Genomic DNA, 23,642 nt, shown 5'->3' with positions numbered 1-23,642 from the left:
CATGATAAAATGTTTGCCAAGACTACCTTTCCAACAATACCTGCCTTGATGCCCTAATGATGCCCCACTTATCCCCCCAGATACAAGCTCATTCAATTCTCTGTTAAACAGAACAATTTTTTTTTCACCGGTTAAAAGAGATGAACTTATACATGCCTTGGAAATGTTCAACAGGGAACATGTTAATGACTGAGTTTAGAAAAGTAGTAAGATCACATTCAGTTCTTTCACTTTGAAGGTGTGAAAACTGAGGCCTGGAAAAGTAAAATGATGTCACCAAGGTCATAAGGCTACTTTCATGCAGCAATCGGTATCACATTTTGAGTCTACAGGACAGGTAGTGGTAAAGAGCAGAAAAGGGCACTGAGATGGGGATAAGCAGCTGGACAGGGGCTTAGTCTATATCCAGAAAATAAATACGTCAGAAGGCTGCAAAGCAAGAAAGTACTGCAATTTTAAGGAACTGAAAAAATGCTTCTAACTATGCTATACACCAGAGTCAGATAAACAAGGCGCTAAACACTATCTAAACCTGTGCCACTGTAGCAAATATTTGGCCTTCTGATTGACGTGATCACCTCTTCACAAGACTGCATCTTACTCCCCTGACGTAAAATTCACTGCAGTACGGGCATAAGGACATACAGATCAATGGAACAGAGTGAAGTCCAGAAATAAACCCTTATGTTCATAGTCCAGTGTTTCAACAAAGGTGTCAAGGCAATTCAATAGGGAAAGGAGAGTCTTTTGCAACAAGGAGTGCCGAGACAACTGTATAGCCACATACAAAGAGATGAACTTGGACCCTTACCTCACACTATACACGAGAATTAAACCAAAATGGATTAGAGACATGAATGTAAGAGCTAAAATTATATCACTTTTAGAAAAAAACAGGAGAAAATCTTCAAGACTTTGGGTTAGGCAAAGATTTCTTAGATCTGATACCAAAAGCACAATCAAAACAGGAAAGAACTGATAGATTGCACGTCATCAAAATTCAAAGCTTTGGTGCTTCAAAAGACACCATTAAGAAAAGAAAAAGACATTTTTTTAAATTTATTGGGATGACAATTGTTAGTAAAATTACATAGATTTCAGGTGTACAATTCTGTATTACATCATCTATAAATCCCTTTGTGTGTTCACCACCCAGAGTCAGTTCTCCTTCCATCACCATATATTTGATATAAAAAAAAAGAAAAGAAAAGAAAAAGACAAGGCACCGACTGGGAAAAAATATTTGCAAATCACATATCTGATAAAGGACTTGTACACAGAAGATAACAAAGAACTCCAGGATACACAACTCAACAAGAAGAAGACAAACACCCAATTAAAAAATGGGCAAATAATTTGAGCAGACAGTTCACCAAAGAAGCTATAGGAATCACTACTAAACACATGTGAAGATATTCAGCATCATTAGTCACCATAAACTGCAAATCAAAACCACAAAGAAATACCACTTCAAACCTACTGAGATGGCCATAATAAAAAAGATAACCAATGTTGGTGAAGATGTGAAAAAACAGTAATCCTCACACATTGCTGGTAGGAATGTACAATGGTACACAGTTTAGCAAACAGTTTGGCAGCTCATCAAGTTAAACATAAATTTACCATATACCCAGCAATTCTCTTAGCTGTGGACCTACAAGAAATTAAAATATGTCTATACCAAGACTTGTATTCAAATGTTCACAGCAGCATTATGCATAATAGGCAAAAAGTAGAAACAACTAAGATGTCCATCATAAAACTAAAGACTGGATAGACACGACATGGTACAACCATACAATGAATGCTAGTCAGCAATAAAAAGAAATACTGATACGTGCCACAACACGGATGAACCTCAAAAACATTATACAAAGTAAAGGAAGCCAGAAACAAAAGGTCCCATACTATATGAGTCTATTTATATAAAATGTCAAGAAAAGACAACTCTATAGAAACAAAGTAGATCAGCGGTTGGCTGGGCATGGGAATTAACTGTAAGAAGGCATAAGGGATATTATTGGGTGTTGAAAATGTTCTAAAACTAAATTATGATGACAGTAGCACAATTTGGTGAGTTTACTAGAAATCACTGAATTGTATGCTTAAACTGGATGAACTTTATGGTCTGCAAATTATACCTTGATCATTTTTTAAAGCTAAGGGTGGAAAAAAGTATAAATCATATTGGAGGGAGAATATAGATGAAAAAGGGCCATAGTTTATCATTGTTAAAACCAGGCGTTCAGTATACTATTCCTTTTCTTTCTTTATATATATTTTAAAATTTTGATAACTTTTTGATTATTAAAAAAGAAATAGATATATTCCTAAGATCTCCACGTATTTATGAAGGCAAACTTTTTTTCCTGTCTCCCTGAAGTGCCTCACGGAAATCTGCCCAACTTTGTAAATCACGTAGAAGAGGACACAGGAAAACAATATTAGTTTCTCGCATATAGAGGGCACCATATTTATTCTATATCTTTTAACTTTAGATATTAGTGTTATTATCTATAGAAAAATAATGTGTGGCCCCTCCCAAGTTAAATTAACATAGACTGCTTTCTCTGATAACAAATCTACTGCAACAAAGATTTGTACAAAGATTTCCCATCTTCAAAGTAGTCTGATGGAGAACAAAGCAATTGCATCTCAGAATCTCAGTCTCCTCGCCTGTAATACGTGAGAGTTGGCCAACCTGACATTTAAGTTCTCTTTCAGCACTGACACTCTATGATGCTAGACTTTACTTGCCAGGTTTTACCAATAACTTTTTCTTCCTGACCCATGGGCTAAGTGATAAGGGTTAACTAGGTCCCAGATGGAGACATAGGCATAGTTAAGTGACAGAAACACATGAGATTTAACCTTGTGAAAATTGGTTCATTTCTCATATTACATTTATATAAATGCGTTTCTCCTAATTTTACTATTAAACTCCTGAGGTTGGTTTAAAACACAAGCTGTGAGTGTGTGTGCATGTGTGTCTGTGTGTGTGTGTGCGCGCGCACACATATACACACTGAAGGGAAGGAAGGTAGGTAGGCAGGCAACCGGGAAAAAGAGTCTATTCAGAAAAAGTCGAGAACCATATGATTTCACTTATATGTAGAATATAAAACTGAAAACAACAAAAGAACGAGACAACTGAAGAAACAAAAACTCACAGACACAGAAATAGTTTAGTGGTTACCAGAGGGTAAGGAGGAGGGGATGGTAGATGAGGGTAAAAGGGGATCAAATATATGACGATGGAAGGAGAACTGACTCTGGGTGGTGAACACACAATGTGATATATAGATGATGTATCACACAATTGTACACCTCAAGCCAGTAATTTTTTAATAGGACTTTATTGGGGAACAGTGTGGACTTCCAGGACTTTTTTCCAAGTCAAGTTGTTGTCCTTTCAATGTTAGTTGTGGAGGGTGCCGTTCAGCTCCAGGTCCAGTTGCCTTTTCTAGTTACAGGGGGCGCAGCCCACCATCCCTTGCGGGAGTCGAACCGGCAACCTTGTGGTTGAGAGGATGTGCTCCAACCAACTGAGTCATCTGGGTGCTCAGCGGCAGCTCAGCTCAAGGTGCCATGTTCAATCTTAGTTGCAGGGGGCGGAGCCCACCATCCCTTGTGGGTCTCGAGGAATTGAACTGGCAACCTTGTGGTTGAGACCCCACTGGCCCATGTGGGAATCGAACCGGCAGCCTTCGGAGTTAGGAGCACGAAGCTCTAACCGCCTGAGCCACCAGGCCGGCCCAACCCTAGTAATTTTACTAACCATTGCCACCCAATAAATTTTTTAAAAAGTCTATTACCTTGAAGCTGTTGCTTTTCCATCATGAATTTTAAAAATGTGACATACAGTCAGACCAGCTTCTAAGTCTTAAGCATTTCAAAATGAGCTTGTGATGACCACTCCACACTCAAGTTTCTCAATCACTCCACAACCTTTTGCAATGTGGATTAAACCTAGACTGCAATAAACCGTTCTAAGACTTCCTAGGTACACCGTTTACCAACTCCATCTCCCTACTCTCCAGTCCTTTTGTCCAGTCAGCAGACTTTAGAGTTCGGGTCTGCACTTACTCCTGAAATATACTTTTCCCAGGACATGCCAGGCCATGGCACTATGTCCCTTAGTGAACTCATATATTCTCATGGATTCAGGTCCAGTTGTCAGGACAAAGAAAGTTGGTATTTACATAGGAGGTCCTAAAGGATTCTGGCTAGGGAAGTGACATCACAGTTGTGCTTAAGAAATTAATACTAGGCCGCTCCGGTGGCTCAGGCGGTTGGAGCTCCATGTCCTAATGCCGAAGGCTGCCAGATCGATTCCCACATGGGCCAGTGGGCTCTCAACCACAAGGTTGCCAGTTCGATTCCTCGAGTCCTACAAGGGATGGTGGGCTGCGCCCCCTGCAACTAGCAACGGCAACTGGATCTGGAGCTGAGCTGCGTCCTCCACAACCAAGATTGAAAGGACAACAACTTAACCTGGAAAAAGTCCTGGAAGTACACACTGTTCCCCAACAAAGTCCTGTTCCCCTTCCCCAATAAAATATTTAAAATAAAAAAAAGGAGAGAAAAAAAAGAACATTAATCCTGTTGCTCTGTGAAGGAAAGAACGAAGCAAGCAAACCAAACTGGAGATTAGCTTCCCCGGCCAACTGGTATTAAGTGAACCAAAGCAGATATCAAAGAAAAATCAACAGCATTTGACTCCAAAAATCATAACCTTCAAAGGTTAGCTCAACAGACTTGTGCACAACCCACCAAACACACCCACAGCTCATTTGAGTTAGAAACCACCCAGACTCAGCACCTGCTCACATGTAACTGTAAACTGGCAGAATGCAGGGCCATATCCATATTTCTCTTAGAATTCTCCACAGTACCAAGCACACCGTAAGTGCTCAGTAAATATTGGTTAAATGAGTAAGACACTTTTCCTGGTCATCATTACTGAAGTCTACTTCAGTTTTCATGATTCTACAAACTCAAATGCATATGAGGAATTTAGTGATGTATTGAGAATTATATTGTTTTATGGCATTCAACTCACAAGTTTTATGACAGTCAAAAGTGGAATGTCCAACAATAATGGTTAAATAAACCATGGTCAAAATTAATAAAGGTAAAAGTAATAAAACAGAGTATCACCATTTTGCAACTACCAATGAAATAATGGATCTAAGCAGTGGTTTGCTGGAAACAGTTCAGACCAGCTTGTGAAAGCCAACTGTGCACATCTGTTCCAACCCCACATTCAGTGACACATCAGTAAGAGTGAAATTGGCCATGGCAGGAGTGTTTATACCATCAAGATTGGCAAATGGCCAGTTGTTAAACATTTACCAACACACTGCTGGATGTAGGCAATGATCAATACCTGACAAAACCCTGAGTTAAAAGGCTGCTGGGGATCTTTATCATAATAGATGAATCAGGCTAATAGTACATGAACCCACTGATCAAGCAGACATCACAAAATAGCGGCATCAGACATCAGGGACCTCCTCATGTGATGCAGGAGGAAGTACACAGCATCAATAGGAAGTATTCCTGCCAGAAATAGAATCTGATTCTAATCAAGCCTAAATCTACCTACCAGTTTACAGGAAATGCAGGAGATGGGAGAACAGACAACCAGCCAAATACAGAATTCAGAACTGTCTACAGGGTGGATGATCTTCTGAATAAATGACTGACTACTGGGGGGGAGGATTAAAGGAGGACCCACAATTAAAAGAGACTTAACAGATGTCAAAACAAACAGAATGTGCACGCACATCTTGTTTGGATCCTGATTTGAACAAGCCACTATAAGAAGACACACTTGAGACAATTCAGGGAATCTGAACACTGGCTAGATAATAGGTGATATTAAGAGATTATTGCCAATTTTGTTACATATGATAAAGGTTTAGTAGTTAAGATTTTTTTAAGGCCCTATCTGTTAGAGATACATATAAAGTATTTGTGTATGAAATTACACAATGTCTAACATTTGCTTCAAAATAATCTGGGGATGAAGTTTCTCTTTTACATATACTTGAAATTTTCCATAATACAGTTTTTAACAGAGTAACCAGGGTACGGAACATATATAAAAGAATTACAAAATTATCAGTACTGACATGGATATAGCTCCAAGAAATAATGTAGTACAAAAAAGCATGGGGGAAACATGTACAGTGCGACACCAGTTATTTTAAAGATAAAAAGACATGAAATGGACATCACAAGTACACATGTCCATTCATAAATGCATTAGGAAATGTCTCCAGAATGCATTCCCTGGAGAGGACACTGGGCTTGATGCAGATGAGCTTAAGGGACAGACCTGTAACGTTTGAATTCCACACACAAGAAAGTGTCTATCACTCAAGTGAGTTTTATAAGCATTTTAAAAATAAAGGGTATACTAACACTTCCCACTACATCCTGCAAAGATCTGTGTCCTGTTCCATCCCACACGCCCTTGATAAAGTACGCAGCCAGACAGGGCCAGCTGTAACACTGGAGGGTGGGTATAAAAGACAATGCACCCTGCCCAACAGCAGGACTAGCCGCACCCTCACCCTGGCAAGCCTTTGTACAACTTCTCCAGGCTTCTGACTCCTGCAGGCACCGATCCCAGCACTGTGCTGGCACAGGAACTCTCGCATAACTCACTGGGGGGGGGGGAGCCCCATAGAGCAAGAAAACAGGAAAAGGCACAAAGACAAGGACAGACAGCACATGGCAACCACAGCTCCAAAGACCGACACTGGCGTGTCATCTAGAAGAGCACGCTGGATACTGGCACAGAGAAGCTTGCAAATCCCAGGACTACATTTTTACCTCCGAAAATGTTCATCCAGCCCAACATCCCAAATATACTTCTATATGTTTACATGACCTTTCAGACTTCAAATTTCATGACAAAGCAACACTGCACGCAGCCAACATCTTTTATCTAGCAACTACTGAGAAGCTCAAGGGAAATCTCATTTGCTGTCACTAGGAATGTTGAGTGTTGTTTCTCACGATAGACCCCACCACAAACAAATCCAGGCCTGAAAGCAAAGATTCAGGTCGAGAAAGCTAGATGGCATTCCTTGGCCCGTCAAAGACAAATGACTGCAGTGGCAGCCAAAATGGATACACCGGACTTCATCAAAATTAAAAACTCCAAAGAACACCATCGAAAGGTTGAAAGGACCACCCACAAAATGAGACAAAATATCTGTAAATCATATATCTGAAAAGGGACTTGTGTCCAGAATATATTAAGCGCCCTCACAATTCAACAATAAAAAGACAAAACCCAATTTAAGAATGGGCAAAGATTTTGAACAGACATGTCTGCAAAGACGACATAAACATGGCACATGAAAAGACGTTCAACATCAGCAGTCACTAGAAAACGCAAAGGAAAACCATGATAAGATACCACTTTATACCCATTAAGATGGCTAAAATCAAAAGAACAGGCAATAACAAGCATTTCAAAGATAGGAGAAAACAGTCATCCACATTCACTGCTAGTGACGTGGCAAATTGGTGCAGCTGCTTTGGAAAACATAGTCATCATATGAGCCAGAAATGCCACTCCCATGTATGGTATATACCCAAGAGAAAGGAATATATGTTTCCACAAACAACTGTACATGAATGTTCAGAGCAGCATTATTCATAACAGCCAAAAAGTGGAAACAATGGATGGAAAGATACTCTGGTCATAAAGATACCCTGGAAATGCCCATCAACTGATAAATGGATACATTAAATGTGTCACGTCCATACAATGGAATATTACTCATCCATAAAAGGGATGAAGTACTGACACATGCTACAACATGGATAGACCTTGAAGACATTATGTTAAGTGAAAGAAGCCAGGTACAAGACACCATATAGTGTATATATCCATTAATACGGAATGTCCAGAACAGGCAAATTCATAGAAAAAAGGAGGTTAGTGATTGCCAACAGCTGGGGGTGGGGAGAGGAAAGAAGAATGGAGAATGACTGCTGATAGGTACGGGGTTTTGGGGGGGGGTGATGAAAATGTTCTCAAAGTGTATACTGCTAGTAGTTACACAACACCATAAATATACTAAAAGCTACTTAACTGTATACTTTAAAAGGGTGAATTTTATAGTATGAGGATCATGTCTCAATAAAGGTTCCATTTAAAAAAAAAACCAAACTGTCCAGACTACCAAACTGAACGTGTGGCTGGCTGCGTCTTGCAGAACCAAAAGTTTGGGGGCAGGGCAGGAATCCCATAACCCTAATAGATTGTTTAATCCCACTAGATTTTAAAAGGGAACATGTGGCTCTCACAGGAATGACACAATACGAAAAGTCTATAAGGTCAAAGTCATCTGTGTGGCCGAATTCATCCTTTAGGGAAAGAACATGAAAGGTAAGTTTGCTCTTGAGACCATCGCTTATTCCCAAGGGGTTTACCATTTCTCAAGTTGCAAAAAGAAATCGTTTGTAGAAAACCCAGGAGACTCTTCTCAGCTCACCACTCAGAAACATACCCGCCTTCCAAGACACAGCCCTTCCCACAACACCTTGCCCATCTGTACGACTCACAACAGAGTCTTTGGGAAGTCCTCCAAAACTATTCCTCATTGTTGGAGGGGCACTGAAAAGGCATCAGAAGAACATAGCAGAGCTTTCAAGAATGTTCTGCTAATTTTTGACAAAGAAGCAAAAAACATACAATGGAGAAAAGACAGCCTCTTTAATAAATGGTCCTGGGAGAATTGGAAAGCCACATGCAAAAGAATGAAACTGGACTGCTATCTGTCACCATGTACCAAAATTAACTCAAAATGGATCAAAGACTTAAGCATAACACCTAAACAATCAACTGCATAGAAGAAAACATAGGTACTAAACTTGCGGACCTTGGGTTCAAAGAGCATTTTATGAATTTGACTCCAAAGGCAAGGGAAGTCAAAGCTAAAATACATCAATGGGACTATATGAAACTAAAAAGCTTCTGCACAGCAAAAGAAACCATCAACAAAATAAAGAGGCAACCAACTGAATGGGAGAAGATTTTTGCAAACAGTGCCTCCGAGAAGGGGCTAATATCCAAAATATACAAGGAACTCATACAACTCAACTACAAAAAAACAAACAACCCAATTGAAAAATGGGCAGAGGACCTGAAGAGACATTTCTCCAAAGAGGGCATACAAATGGCAAATAGACATATGAAAAAATGTTCAACATCACTAATCATCAGAGAAATGCAAATCAAAACCACAATGAGATATCACCTCACCCCAGTCAGAATGGCTATCATCAACAAGACAAATAGTAACAAGTGTTGGAGAGGCTGTGGAGAAAAAGGAACCCTCATACACTGTTGGTGGGAATGCAGACTGGTGCAGCCGTTATGGAAGGCAGTGTGGAGGTTCCTCAAAAAATTATGAATAGAATTACCATATGACCCAGCAATTCCTCTCTTGGGTATCTACCCAAAAAATCTGAAAACATTGATCCATAAAGACAAGTGTGCTCCAATGTTCATTGCAGCTTTATTGACAGTGGCCAAGACATGGAAACAACCAAAATGTCCTTCGATAGATGAATGGATAAAGAAGTTGTGGTATATATACACAATGGAATACTATTTGGCAGTAAGAAAAGATGATATAGAACATTTGTGACAACATGGATGGATCTTGAGAGTGTAATGCTGAGCGAAATAAGTCAGACAGAAAAAGCAGAGAACCATATGATTTCACTGATATGTAGCATATAAAACAACAAAAGAACATGACAGACAAATGAGAAACAAAACTCATAGACACAGACAATAGTTTAGTGGTTACCAGAGGGTAAGTGGGGTGGGGGGTGGGAGATGAGGGTAAGGGGGATCAAATATATGGTGATGGAAGGAGAACTGACTCTGGGTGGTGAACACACAATGGGATTTCTTGATGATGTAATACAGAATTATACACCTGAAATCTATGTAACTTTACTAAGAATTGTCACCCCAATACACTTTAATTTAAAGAAAAGAAAAAGAATGCTGTGGAAGGTTTTGTCATTTCAGTTGCATTCCAGGAGGTGGCAGCAGACTCGCCATAGCGATACCTTGGGTAGGTAATGGTAGGCAAGTTTTGAGACAGGTAAACTCAGCGGGAAGAACATCTCTGGGATACTCTCAGGCACCATCTGGTCATTGCAGCTATAGAATGAAAACTAAATTTTCTGTAACAGGTAATATGTATATATGAAGCAAAATTTAAAAGATACAAATGGTATTCAATGAAAAGTAAGTTTCTCTCACTCCTGTCCCCGGTCATCCTACTCTCTTCTGGAGAGATAACCACTGTTATTATTTTAAGTATCTTTCCAGAAACTGTCTATACATTTAAGAACATACGAGTACACATTCTGTGGCATGCCTTTTCCACTTAATTTCTCTCAGCTAGTTCTCCACTTAGTACATATACCTTATTCTTTTGAATGGCTTCATAAGATTCTATGATATGGATATACTGTTATTTCCATAGTATATTTCCATAGTATAACCATGGAATTAATTTTTATTATCATGGTCTAAAAGAAAAGACACGAGCTATCGATGGGCAGATACTATCCATGGATGTGTTTTATTCAGCCTTCACAATGGAGGGGTGTCACTGGGAAATGGCTACCTTGCCAGGGTCTACATTTCTCAGCTGCCTGGCAGCTGGCTAGCCATAGGACTAGGTTTCCCCGGTTAGATTTGAGTGGAAGTGGTGAGGGTTCCTGGTCTGAAGCTTTAAAAGGATAGCTATACCCCCTCCAGCCAATGTCTGTGTCTTCTGCCCAGTGGATGCTCAATGACTGGACAGGGCTGTTGTAGCAGAGGCAGCACTGAGGCAGTTGACCATCACCATAGAAACCTTGGGCTGCAAAGCTCAGGCATGACTTTGGAAGGGGCAGGTCAGTATCAAAAGAGGAAGGAGGGGAGTTCCCACCCTACACAGTAGAACACAAAAAAAACCCTGTTACGAAAAATAATTACCTTATGAAAACAACAGTTTCAATGAGGAAAAGGAGGTTAGGGTCTAAAAGGTATTACCTTCCAAGTTTTGGCAATTATGACTAAAATTGCTATAAACATCTATGTGCACATTTTATGTGCGGACATAAGTTTTTGACTCCATTTGGTAAACACCAAGGAGCAAAGTTGCTGGATCATATTGTAAGAGTATGCTCAGTTTTGTAAGAAACTGCCAAACTGTCTTCCAAAGTGGCTGTGCCATTTTGCACTCCCACCAACGATGAATGAAGAGTTCCTGTTGCTCCACATCCTTGCCAAAACTTGGAAGCAACCAAGATGTCCATCAGTAGGTGAATGAATAAACTGTGGTATATCCAGACAATGGAATATTATTCAGCAGTAAAAAGAAATGAGCTATCAAGTCATGAAAAGACACGGAGGAAACTTAAATGCATATTACTAAGTGAAAGAAGCCAATCTGAAATGACTACATATTGTATGATTCCAACTACTATAAGACATTCTGAAAAACGCAAAACTATGGTGACAATAAAAAGATCAGTGGCCAGCCAGGGGTTGGGGGGGGGGTAAGAGGAAGGGATGAAGCACAGAGGTGGAGCACAGAGGATGTTTAGGGCAGTGAAAATACTCTGTATGATATTATAAATGATGGATACATGTTATTATACATTTGCCCAAACTCATAGAATGTTTAATACCAAGAGTGAACCCTAATGTAAACTATGGACTTGGAGTCATTATGATGTGTCGATGCCTGTTCATCAACTGTAACATTCCACTCCTGGGTATTTATCCAAAGAAATCCAGAACACTAACTCGAAAAGATATCTGCATCCCTATGTTTACTGCAGCGCTACTTACAATAGCCAAGATATGGAAACAAACGAAATGCCCATCAAAAGACAACTGGATAAATTGTGGTACATTTCTACAATGGAATATTACTCTGCCATAAAAAAGAATAAAATCTTATCATTGAGAAAACATGGATGGACCTAGAGGGTGTTATGGTCAACAGTGGGGATGTTGATCATGGGAAAGGTACGGGTAGGGGCCGGGGGTATACAGGAAATCTCTATACCTTCCCCCTAATTTTGCTGTGAACCAAAAAATGCTCTTAAAAAATAAAGTCAATTTAAAAAATGAAAAAAAGGATTGCTTGGACAGTATGACTTCCCTTACAGGAACTTCAGTAATAAAATATGTTTCGTGGCTGTAAGTACCAGGCTCTAAAATCTAAATGTCAGTATGTAAGTCCCGGGTTTAACTGCCTCTCAATTTTGCCCGCTTCCGTAATTACTGACTGAGACTATCATGCACATTTTTGTTTTCTCTCACACACAGTAGCTGTGTGGGACAGGGACGACAGCTCCACAAGCTGGATCTGCCGTCACACAGGTAATCTCCCTTTTACACACAGTGATGTGATACGAGCTTCTCCCTAGGAAAACACATGCGTTCCATGTAATGCAAGCACCTACCTGTGGCCCTGGGATCGTCTAGGCTCCTGTACATGACATGTTCACACTCTCTTCACAGATATCAAAGTTAAAGCCAACGGTCCCACACTGCCAGAGTTGACCTTGTTCATTTTTACGCGATTCCCTTAAATCCTATCCAAATCCTACATCAAGTCTGATTCAGCAATTTAGCCTCCTTCACTGTTTTTCACAATCCTGTGATTCTCATTTTTTAAAACAGTAGCTTCATTTTATCTTTCCCTTTCAACTCAGGTCCACATCTTGTTTCACTGTACATTCTCTACCCCCTCTTTTCTTTACCTTTCCTTACTCTTCTATTGTTATAAACAGAGTTGCCCCAGTAGAGTCTGTTTTAAGCCATAAAGTTGGCAGAGAGACGGGGTACTGGGGCCCGGAAGGACATGGACCCCGTGAAGTAGCAGGTTAGGTTCGCTTCCCCACGGCCACCCTCACAATCCCAAGAGCTTCAGAGAAGGCTGGTCCAGAACCTCGTAGGAAAAGTGAGGAGACAAGCGGTCCCTGTGGTTAGGAAAAAGATGTAGCAACAGAAGCTGAGTGAACCTCCTGAGCAGGCAAGTGACAAAAAGAATACTAATGGCCAATAATGATATGAAAAGATGTTCGGTCTCACTAGGAATCAAGGAAATACAAACGTCTGCCTATCAGATTGGTAACATTTCAAAGGGTGAACATTGACCAGTACTGACAAGGGCGCGAGGAAACACTCTCAGACAACGTTAGCTGTGGGGGAAGTGGGTAGGGCCAAGTTTTCTGCAGCACAGTTTAGCAACATATATCTACACTTCAAACATCTATGGCCTTTGACTCAGCAAGTCCAACTTGCAGGATTCCGCCCAAGAAAATAAGTAGATAAAGAAACAAAGATAGGGATACAAAGTCTGTAAAAACCTCTGCCTTGTTTATGACGTGAGGGCAAAGTGAGGTAGGTAGGGCAGCCTAGGGGAGAAGCTCGGGACCTGCGGGGGGCGGGGAGAAGGGAGGAGAGAAGAGTAAGAGTCAGGGAAGGGGAGGAGAGGGGAGCAGGATGGAGCAGAGGGGTGCAAGGAGGACGAAAAGGGGAGAGAGGCTTATAAGGGGCTGCATGAGAAAGAGGCAAGAAGAGCACGCGCCAGGGAGTAGTGCGTGAGGTGAGAAAGTGTGGGGAAGAGCTGAGGATGAGCAGAGGGAGACATAGCGAGAGGCAAGTCCCCATCGATGCACCACCAGTTATGGTACATCCGCAGCACACGGCATTAAAAGAACAATGCAGCTGTTAGGAAACGGAAAGACGGTTAATTGGGATGCTCCAGATACAAGACAGCAAGCCTAGTGTGACCCAGTTTATCAAAAGTGACACAGAAAGACAAGTGCAGCTGAGGGCTTACTACATGGGCATCATGGTTCTCAACGGGTGCGCTATTCTGAGAGGTTTATACTCTACTTCATGCTTTCCTAGTCTGTCAGAATTTCAGTAAGCGATTTCTACCAAGATGCGATACACTAAAATTCTACAGAACTTAGACCCTCGCACTTTCCTGTGAGAATTAATCAACATGGAAACAAATTAAGTAGATGCAATGGTACCACCTGCTTTTCATACTGCAGAAGTGCTGCTCTTCGTGTGATCAATTTCAAGTGCTCATTAAAATGTCATTTGTGTAAACCTGTACTGGAAAGACAATGGAGGTAGGCTATAAATATAGATGTCACCCGCCTAACTGTTCTTCGGCATTGATCAAATCAAAATACATTTCCTCTTTGAGTCACGTCAATATTGGAGATGTAAAAAGAAGCTGTCTTAATTCAGGTTCTCCCAAAAGCAGCCCCTAAGACAGGGACTTGGGAACAGGTCTTTGATTCATCTGTGGGGAAAGTGAGGCAAAGCCGCAGGGAAGAAAGCCGAGAAAGGGTGTGTTACTGAATGGGGCACCACAGCAGGCAACTGGGGCTTAACCTCTGCAAGCCCTCCGAGGAACAGTGGGTAACAAATCACTGGGGGTCAAGAGCGTCAGGGGGCTTTGTCCTCAGATGCCCCTCCCTCATCAGTCTTCTGTGGGGCTGAGCGCCTATGGGCCAAACATGGTGCTATTTGCACTGTGTTTATTATCTCACCAAAACCCTACAGTTCCACGGAGCATTGGCCCTATTTTACAGATCAGGCATCTCAGATGCAGCAAGATTAAGCCACTTGCTGGAAATCAGTTACCAAGCAGCTGAGCTGGACACTAAGAGCAGCCTTGTCTCTTCCACCCTGCACTGCAATGTCATAAAAGCCACAGCACATCCACTCTCAACATAGCTGACACTCCTTGTGCTGACACAGCCCGAGAGATGCTTACACGTTTCCAGCCTCTCTCCTTTGCAAGAAAAACGTACTGAGATAGCTGGCCAGATTGTTTTAATCTTCTTGCATCCATCGAAAAATCTTCTAGGTCATAATCCGCCAGCCATGTGAGATTTTTATAGCAGCAGCATCCTTAGCTACTCCCATCCCAAATACCAGTTACTATGAAATTATACCAGAATTTGGATCAAAGTATGGGGGAAAATTCAAGGCAAATTTTTATCTGATGAACTCATGGCAGAGAATCAAATTTCATAGAGCGCTCCAGATTCTCATATATTAAAAAAACATTCTATAACTTTACTGTGAAGAGAGTACTTTATTAGAACAAATAAAACATGCTGAGCTCTGCCGGGACACAGGGGTCAGGCTAATGTGTGAGCCAAAGACTCTTTTCTTGCTTTAGAAAAGATAATAATCTGCAAATCACTAGCATCTGAGGTTGGCTTGATTTAAAATGCACATAGATAGAGAAAGTTCCAGGAAATCACTGTATTTATAGCTTGCCTATACTAGTCAGTGGAAAGGCCCTTGCTGCTCCCCAAATAACACTTGGGACAGCACCGCATCTTAGCACCTTCACTACAGCAAAGACACGGTTCTCATCTGCCATTCCGTAGGTTCCCTAGGTGGATGTCCCTGATGTTACCGGGAGCCAGGGGAGCAGACAGGCCCCTCTGACACCTCACCAACCATCCTCCACCCCCGCCTCCAATCCAGCTCTACAGCAGCCAGCTCCAGAAGCCCCCGAAGCCCCAGAGCAGCCATCTGAAGGCGCCCTTGCCGTAGACCCCACCACCAACCACCAAACCATCAGTCACATTTAGAAAGCAGAGCCCCTCAGCATGAAACCCTACAGGATACAAGATCTTTGCCACAAGAAGAAAATGCAGGAGAAGATTCTGGCCAGACACTGATCACCCAGATCTTTCACAGAACTGCAGAAGCATCTGAGGAAATCACAGACAGCAACCTTGTATACAAATTACCAGAATGCAGAGAACATGACCCCAGCTACGCACTCAGTGGGCTTTCTGGGGCTGAAGTGTTTTTTATCCTCTTGCTACAATTTCATTCTTCTTGATCCAGAGCAAGTGTGGGCAAGGCTCCAGACACATGTGATACCTATCTGACTAAAACTGCTTTCCCTCCCAAGAATCTCACAGCACTGTGGAGACTTTCCTGGGGTGGGAAACAGCCAGGTCCACTCATTTCCTGGGCTCACAAAGGCCTCTGTGGCAACACCCCTCCACTGACTCCAAAGGGAAAGGGAAAGGCTGGGGTGCAGAGCTGGGACACTTCACCTGGCACACTGGGCTGGAAGACTTTATTCAGATCCAAGGAGGAGGCTCTGGAATGGGTTTTCTGTGGCCGCGGTGGCGGGGTGGGTGGGTCCTCGCCTCTTTTCATGGCCTCTTCTATGGAGGTGCTAGAGTAAGATCTGCAGCAAAATAAGGGAAGGTCAGAAGGGAGACAGCAAAGCTTTACTCTCTAAAGTTGGGCTGAAATGGAAAATACCCACAAAAGTCAAAGCTACTACAAAGGACTCACGAGCTCCCAGAGCAACCATGGACTCTAATGTCCCCTAGATGTCCCGATCTGCAATAACTGCCCAAACCCCCAGCCATGAATCAGAATCTTTTTTAACCTCTTTGCTCTTATTATACCTTAGACCTAAATTTACCCAAAAGGAAAAGCTTTCTGTCAATTCAAATCCGTTTCTATGGAAACTGTTAATAAGTATAGCATGTAAACCCTTCTGCTTAGGTACTTGCATATTTTAACAGAAGGGCTCCCTGGTATAAACTGATAGCAGGACTTTCCTCCTGTTTACATGCAAATGCGATGACAGGTACATATGGAGTTGCGACAGATAAGCTGAGAGTAAGAATCAAACATTCAAGGGAATATTCCACAAATGAAAATTCAGGAGAGGAGAACACACATCAGTCAGGTTGTCTTACCACAAGAAATGCGAGTTTGGGAAAATTTTCAAAGCAAAGGCCTCCTCTTAACCTCCTCCCTCAATCTGTGACAAGGCAGTAACTACTTAGCCAACTTCTGAGATTGTAATTCCAATAATGACATTTAAAGAAAAATGAACTAAACAACTTGCCTCTGGTCACATACGTTCGATTCAAACTCTAGTCTCTCTTTGCTTCTAAATTCCATTTTTAAAATGTTCTGATACTGTCTATGAGCCAGGGAGGAAATCTTTTGATGGTAGCAGCTAGACTATTTCTAAGCGACTACTTATTTTCTGAGTTAATTCAACTCGTCCATTGCTTAGAAATAGGTTTGTGGAACAAGTTTCCATTATGGTTTGCTAAGAAGGGGATGTGTACATCTGCTCTGTTCAACTTCTCAGCTAAGTTCATGTCCAAGAAGAAAATGACCTTTGAGTGAGAATGTGTCCGAGAGACAAATTAATCTCAGAAAACTGTTCTTAGTATTTAGCTATTAGAGTAGCACTTATGAAATTACAATCTATCCATTTCTATTAAGGAACTTCAGTTCTTGCTAAAGCTGGTTTTGACACAGCAAGTTTTCATTTTCCTGAATAAGTTCCTCAAACTTTCTTGGTGGTAGTCGAGAGTTTTGTCTGTCATGCAAGGTTGCGATCTTTAATAAAGCCACTATAATGGCATGTGACATGCTCTGGGGTGGTCCCTGTAATGTAAGTGGCGAGACAGGGAAGGCAAAGGCGTGCAGGAACTAGCAGGATGAATGCTCTAACACTTTCAACCAGAATAAAAGGGAAGTGATATGAAAGGACAACCAAGTTTTCAAATGGGAATGCTTGATTTAAAAAGGAAATTAGAGGCCCTAGAGACTAGAAATTTTAAAACTTTCTATGCCAAATATAGCTTTAGTGACATTTTTCACTCAAGAAAGACAAAATATTGTGTATGTATAATAATGTGTGGGCATATATACACATAGACTTAAGCACACTATCCCATTCAACAGAGCTCATTCAATTCTATCTCCATGTACAGCCCTGTGTATTTATATTTTGGAAAGTTAACTTAATATCAAATAAGTGATACTGAAAAACTATGACTGCAACCAATTAAAATATAATTAGCAGGGACTCAACGAAATGACGAGTGTGGTAGTGTTAGAATGGTGGTTTTCCCTCTTGCCCTTACATTTGTACAAAGCTTTATTATTCTAAAAAGGAGGATAAAAATGATTTGATTCTCTTGGTCTCAATAAAGACCCAGTTGGGTGTAGTGAAAATAAAAACATCCAAATTAGACCAGGAGACCAATCCCTAAAAGAATAATATATACAATTTAGCTAGTGATATTAATAACAGAAAATGTGACTATGAGATTTTGTAATTTCACTCACTTTGGGAAAGACAGGAAGTCAGTAGAAGTGAACACTGTGAGGTTCAATTTACAGTTAACATAGGACACATGAGCAGATTTTTGCAATTCAAAGGTTTTTCCTACTATGAAGGCAGACAAGTGTTTCTATACCTACATCTTAAAGCCAGTACAGACTAATGTGTAAAAGATCCATCATACTTTTTTTAAAAAGGAGTACATGTGGCAACCATAGAGAGTTATAATGCCTACACCTTTTTTTCCTACCAAAATGAATTACTGTATCTGTTGATTTTAAAAATATGAATATTGACATCTGTACCATCTATACACAAGGAAACAAAACCCCAGTTTAGCAAATCCAGACATAAAAGATAAACTAAGGGGTAACTCTGATTTCCAAGGAGGTAAGATTTCCTTAAATGTCAGTATTTCAAGCCTACAGAATGGGATCAGATTTAAATTCACTTTTTCGGGAATGCGTCTAATAGCCACAGGAGGGGAAAAGTCACTAAGAGCCAAAGCACAACTTGGAAAAGACACACAGTGTCCTGCCTTACACTGCATCCACTGGCGACGGGCGGTCCCAATACCTTCTTCCCTCTTGATGCTCTATTAGTTTATGCATTGCTCCTCACTCCTCCCTTTTGATGTCTGATGTCAACCACAGCTCTGCCTCACTGGCTCTCTCTCCGCTGCTAGTCTCTACTGATTTAAAAACTGTGAAGCCGAGAAGAGGCTCTAAGATAGGATGGAACAGACCATAAGCACTGCTTACCTGAAGCTTCGCGCCTCCCTGAAATCACCATATGCATTTTTGTTCCCTCCTCTAGACTGTACCCCCGACTTCGTACTTTTTGATGTTCACTTCATCAGGATAGTAAATATCAGTGTTAGTTACCTTTTAACCGTATTTCCTTCTTTCCAAAGCTACTTCCCCCTATTCATTATCATCCTGCAACCACTGGGGCATATCAGACAAGCCACTTCTTCGTGTCAGGTGACCGGAGAGCAGCAGCCACCATCTTCCAGCGCTGATAAACACAGAAACTAAGAGTCTCCCCAGCAGCACCAGTTCCCTCATGCCGAGTGAACTCACCCATATATATCCTAAGCCTCAAATCGAAAGGAAAAGGACATTGCGGGTTGGGTGGGTTATTTCTAGTCCAGGAGAAGGCACAAAGGGCACCAAAGCAGAAATTAAACAAACACTACCTGGATCTTGGTCTTGCTTTGAGACTGCCGGAATCCTTAGGAGTGGCTGAAACAAAGATTAGTTGTTGTTTGCTTGGATTTCATTTCTGCAGTTAAACAGGTTTATATGCTGCCCTTGGGCTAGTACAGAACACATCAACAGGTCAACGTGAGGTACAGGTGTCCATGTGGAGAACTTGACCACTTCCAGTTTCATGACTTTGTAATTTTTTCTAAAGCTAAAGGCACAATTAAAAGGAAAGAAAAGCCAACATTTTCCTTTCATCAGAACACAAGGAGACATTCTCAAATCAAAGTTCATTAATGAAGAAATTCCAGTCTAGGGCAGCCAGTTAGCTCAGTTGGTTAGAGCGCGAGTTCTGAATAACAGGGTTGCTGGTTCGATTCCCACATGGGCCAGTGAGCTGCGCCCTCCACAACTAGACTGAAGGACAACAACTTGGAGCTGATGGGTCCTGGAGAAACACACTGTTCCCCAATAGTCCCCAATAAAAAAAGAAATTCCAGTCTAGAAAGATAACCTTCTCAAGGGGTTACCTATTTACATAATGATGGGTTCAGACTTGAGGATTTCTTGGTCTATCATGATAGCCTAGTAATAGATTTTGAACCCTTGAAGGCTAGGAAGAAATCCATCGGGCTACATGTTAAGGTTTTCTTAAAATACACTACCAGAGCAGCATGACCACAAGAAATCAGAGCTCCCACAAGGAAGTTGCAGTGAGCTATGCAGCTTTTCTGAAAAGAAAATATTCCTGTGTCCCCATGTCTCTGTGACCAAATTGTACAGAGAATGTTATGGAGTGAAATCATTAAAATATTCTGTCAACCATACAACTTTCCCATATCAAATTTCAGTCATAAACTAACGTGCTCACTACCAATGCCCCTAAAGCCTACTTGCCCATCATAACTTGTTGGGAGTAATTAGAAACATTTACAAAAAACATTAATCCTCTTTTTATGTTTTCAATCCTCTATGGAAGACAACTTTAGAAACCACTAGCTATGCTGAGGTTTTGCAAACACTGCAAATTTTTCATCATAAAATGTCATAAAAATTCATAGAAAAAGTGCTGCTAACTAGGAACAAGGAGAATACAGTATATATTGCTTGCACAAATCCTTCCAGAAAGAAAATGTCTCACTGCACCATCCCTTCCTCTTTTATGTTGCTCCAAAGAGAAAACCCTCCTTGGTATGAAGCAGCCTGGATTTACGATGATCATTAAAATCCTTGGGTTAGATAAGCAGGGCGGAAAGGGGAGCTGAAGTGCTAACAAGGCACAAAGCAAACTAGCAATATACATTCCCTTCCATAGGGTCAGCTGCCAAAAAGAAGCATTTCTCCCAACCTAAGCATTTTGGCTTGTCGTAGTGAGAACACAGGCATCTTTCAACTCAAAACCACTGAAAGGCTGCCAGTCCTGAAAAGCGTGGGCAGCCTGAGGACTCTGAGCCCCATCTTGGCCATTATCATGGAAAACTACCTCTGCATCCTACAAACCACAGGTAGCAAAGGCAAGCGGACTAAGGGAGCCTCTCCTCCAGACAAGCTGGCTGACATGGGGCTCGGGGGACGGTGTGACCAGACTCACCACAGAGCTGTGGACCGCCCTCCGAGCAAGCTGCCCACGGAGCCCGGGCCCCTCTTCTCCCTCAGGCCCCACTGCTTTCCAGCAAGATGTAGGCAGGGGAAGTCTCGGCCATGTGAAAATACTGTTCCCCAAACCAGACTGCAGTGACCGTTAATTCCTTTGTCAATTGCCATTATCTTTGTCTTTTGGCTGGGGCAGGAATGGGTGTGGAAGGCGGGGTGAACCATGCTGGTGAGAGATAGGCAGACAGACAGATGGGGTGAGGGATGTAGATGAGCAGTGGGGACCAGGCCACGACACTCACTAGCTGTTACCTCTGTGAACCTCAGTTTGCTCACTTACGGAATGAAGAAAACGAAAATGTGGCCCATTCCTCACAGGGAGAGATAAGAAGGTGAAGGTACTTTGAAAACTAAATGTATTTTAGAATTGCAAAACATTGCTCTCATAGAGTAGTCCTAAGTTTTCAGGCTTAAAAATCTGGTTTCTAAATTTAGCTCCTCCTAGGACAGCAAAGGAGGTGCAGGTGGGAACAGGTAATGGAGGGAGAGAACGGCTGCACCCCATAAGACCAAGGGGTGATAGCTGGCAATTGGGGCAGCACCTAGATTCAACAACAGCAGTCTGAAGACAACAGCGTGAGGGCAAACAGGCCTAATGCCCTCGGCATGACCTAGAGACGCCAAGAAAAAGCGCCACTGTGCAGTGTGCTCTGTTGAATCAGGCTTGAACGTGATACTAGCTAAGAAATCGATTAGACTCCACTAATCCGTATACTTTCAGCAATTAAAAGGGCAAGGGTATATGAAAAATAGGTAACGAGAGAAGCCCTCGCCCCAATAACAAAGTCCCATCCCGTCTGTAACCCACTGCACCGTCATCTTCATCACCATTATCATTATTACCACCCGCTGTGGAAGAGCAAGGCCGGGAGATGCTTCTCCTTCCACCTGCAGAAACATATCCCCGGCAGGTCTTGGTAAGTCTCCACAGGTTTCAGATGAGAAAAAGCTGCAGAACACTATTCCAGTTAAGTCTTCCATTAGCCTCCAAGGCCCTGAAAGTCAGGCTCAGCACGTGACCATCTGCAAAAGTGGCAAGGAATCCAGGCAGAAGCCAAGGGGCAGATCATCACTTCTCATTTAGCTGGGAAGAGGAAAGAAGAATGCCAACTTCCTAGAATACTCCAGGCATGTCATCTTTCCAGGAAACAAAACCTGGGTAAGAGGGCAAGCCTGGAGTTTAACTCTCCAAAAGGCACTAACTCAACTGAGATCAACTGTCCACATGGCACGGACCGCTATGGAGAATTAGAAACCTCCACCTTGAAACGCCAGTGTCTCCCGCTGGGAATCCAAACATTCCCCAGGAAAGGGCGCTTTAAACGTGTTTTCAGCTGAGGGATTCCCTCATATCCACTCCACAAAGGGGCAGCAGTGGGAAGAACGAACCAGGAACCACATAGCATGCTCCCAGGCAGAATGCAAAGCAAATTCGGATGTCCTTTGTGCACTGTGGCGCACCCCGATAGGTACTGCCTGGGGACCCACACTGTGCCCTATTCAGTGAAGGAATGATAACGATGGCTAAAGCGCAGGCCCCAGAGACCATGTGACGCTCATGAAAGAAACAGGAAGTTATTAGCTCCAAAGGCTGTTAGAGAAGCACCAATTTAAATCTCTAAATGTAACTAGCTTTTCCTAATATCATCACATGAAGTTTACAAAACCTGGGATGTATCCACTTTAGTATATGTGCTGCCAAGCGAGCACGGGCTGTATGCACTTTAGCTCCAGAAATTAGAGTTGGAAAGAACCTACCTCAGGCATGGGTCCTACACAAATAGAGCGTTTCCCTCTATGAAGAAGGAGCCCAAATCAGTTTCAAAATCCAAAGCTCAGCTTGAGAATTCCTACCACTTTTGGAGTCATGGCTCATCTATAGTTTTCTATTTCTTAACATCACCTTCTAGAGGTAGTGGTTACCAAAATGGGGGTGTGGGTGGGGGGATGCCTATAAATACAGATTCTTAGGCCTCATCACTGAAATCAATCACATATTCTCATTCGTATTCATTCATTCATTCTCCCTCTCCCTCCCTCCTCCTGCTCCCTTCCTCCCTCTCCCCACTCTCCTTCCTCTCCCTCTAACGCTCTTCTTTTAAACCTTGAATGAACTTACTGTTTGGGAAATATTATACTATAGCATAAGCCTCAATGTTATATTGATTCCTTTGTTCCAACTTTAAACAAATAAGCCTGTGAAGATAGCTAGCTAACCCAAACAAACATGATTTACTTATTAAATATTAGGAGAGAGAAAAAAACAAAGCAGCAACTTCTTTCATGTCCTCATAAGCAGAGCTCCAAATAGTAAGGCCTTCCCTAGTCAGTTTGTTTTTAACTACGTTCATCTTGATTCAATGAAGAATCCACCAAGAGAGCTGAGGACACAGGCCTGGCCACATCCAAGGTTCACAGATCCACTTCCAACTCTCCAAGAACCTGGGCAAACACCACTTTGCGTTCTCTCCTTGGAATCCACTCCATGTATAATAACATTTACTTGCCTTTCTCATGATGAACTATAATGAAAATATTTGAAATTTTTGCTTTGGAAATGGAAAAATTCAACTGTGGG

At 41.9% G+C, this 23,642-nt stretch overlaps 1 protein-coding gene across 9 annotated transcripts in view; it reads right to left on the bottom strand.

Moving 5' to 3' along the window:
* Window positions 1-23,642, bottom strand: part of REPS2 (RALBP1 associated Eps domain containing 2) — a 194,789-nt gene that overhangs the window by 66,788 nt on the left and 104,359 nt on the right. For 6 of the 9 annotated variants that reach the window (XM_074323769.1, XM_019746264.2, XM_019746267.2 and 3 more), the window contains exons 12-13: window positions 19,405-19,450; window positions 16,159-16,295 (exon numbers count right to left, since the gene is read on the bottom strand). The exons of the other annotated variants lie outside the window; for them this stretch is intronic. In XM_074323769.1, the coding sequence (XP_074179870.1) occupies window positions 16,159-16,295; window positions 19,405-19,450 (183 nt within the window). The remainder of the gene's footprint in view (window positions 1-16,158; window positions 16,296-19,404; window positions 19,451-23,642) is intronic. 9 annotated transcript variants of the gene reach the window in all.

Source organism: Rhinolophus sinicus, chromosome X (genome assembly GCF_036562045.2).
Source record: "Rhinolophus sinicus isolate RSC01 chromosome X, ASM3656204v1, whole genome shotgun sequence".
NCBI lineage: Eukaryota > Metazoa > Chordata > Mammalia > Chiroptera > Rhinolophidae > Rhinolophus > Rhinolophus sinicus.
Note: the sequence above shows the minus strand (reverse complement) of the source record. Positions and strands in the feature narration are given on the sequence as shown.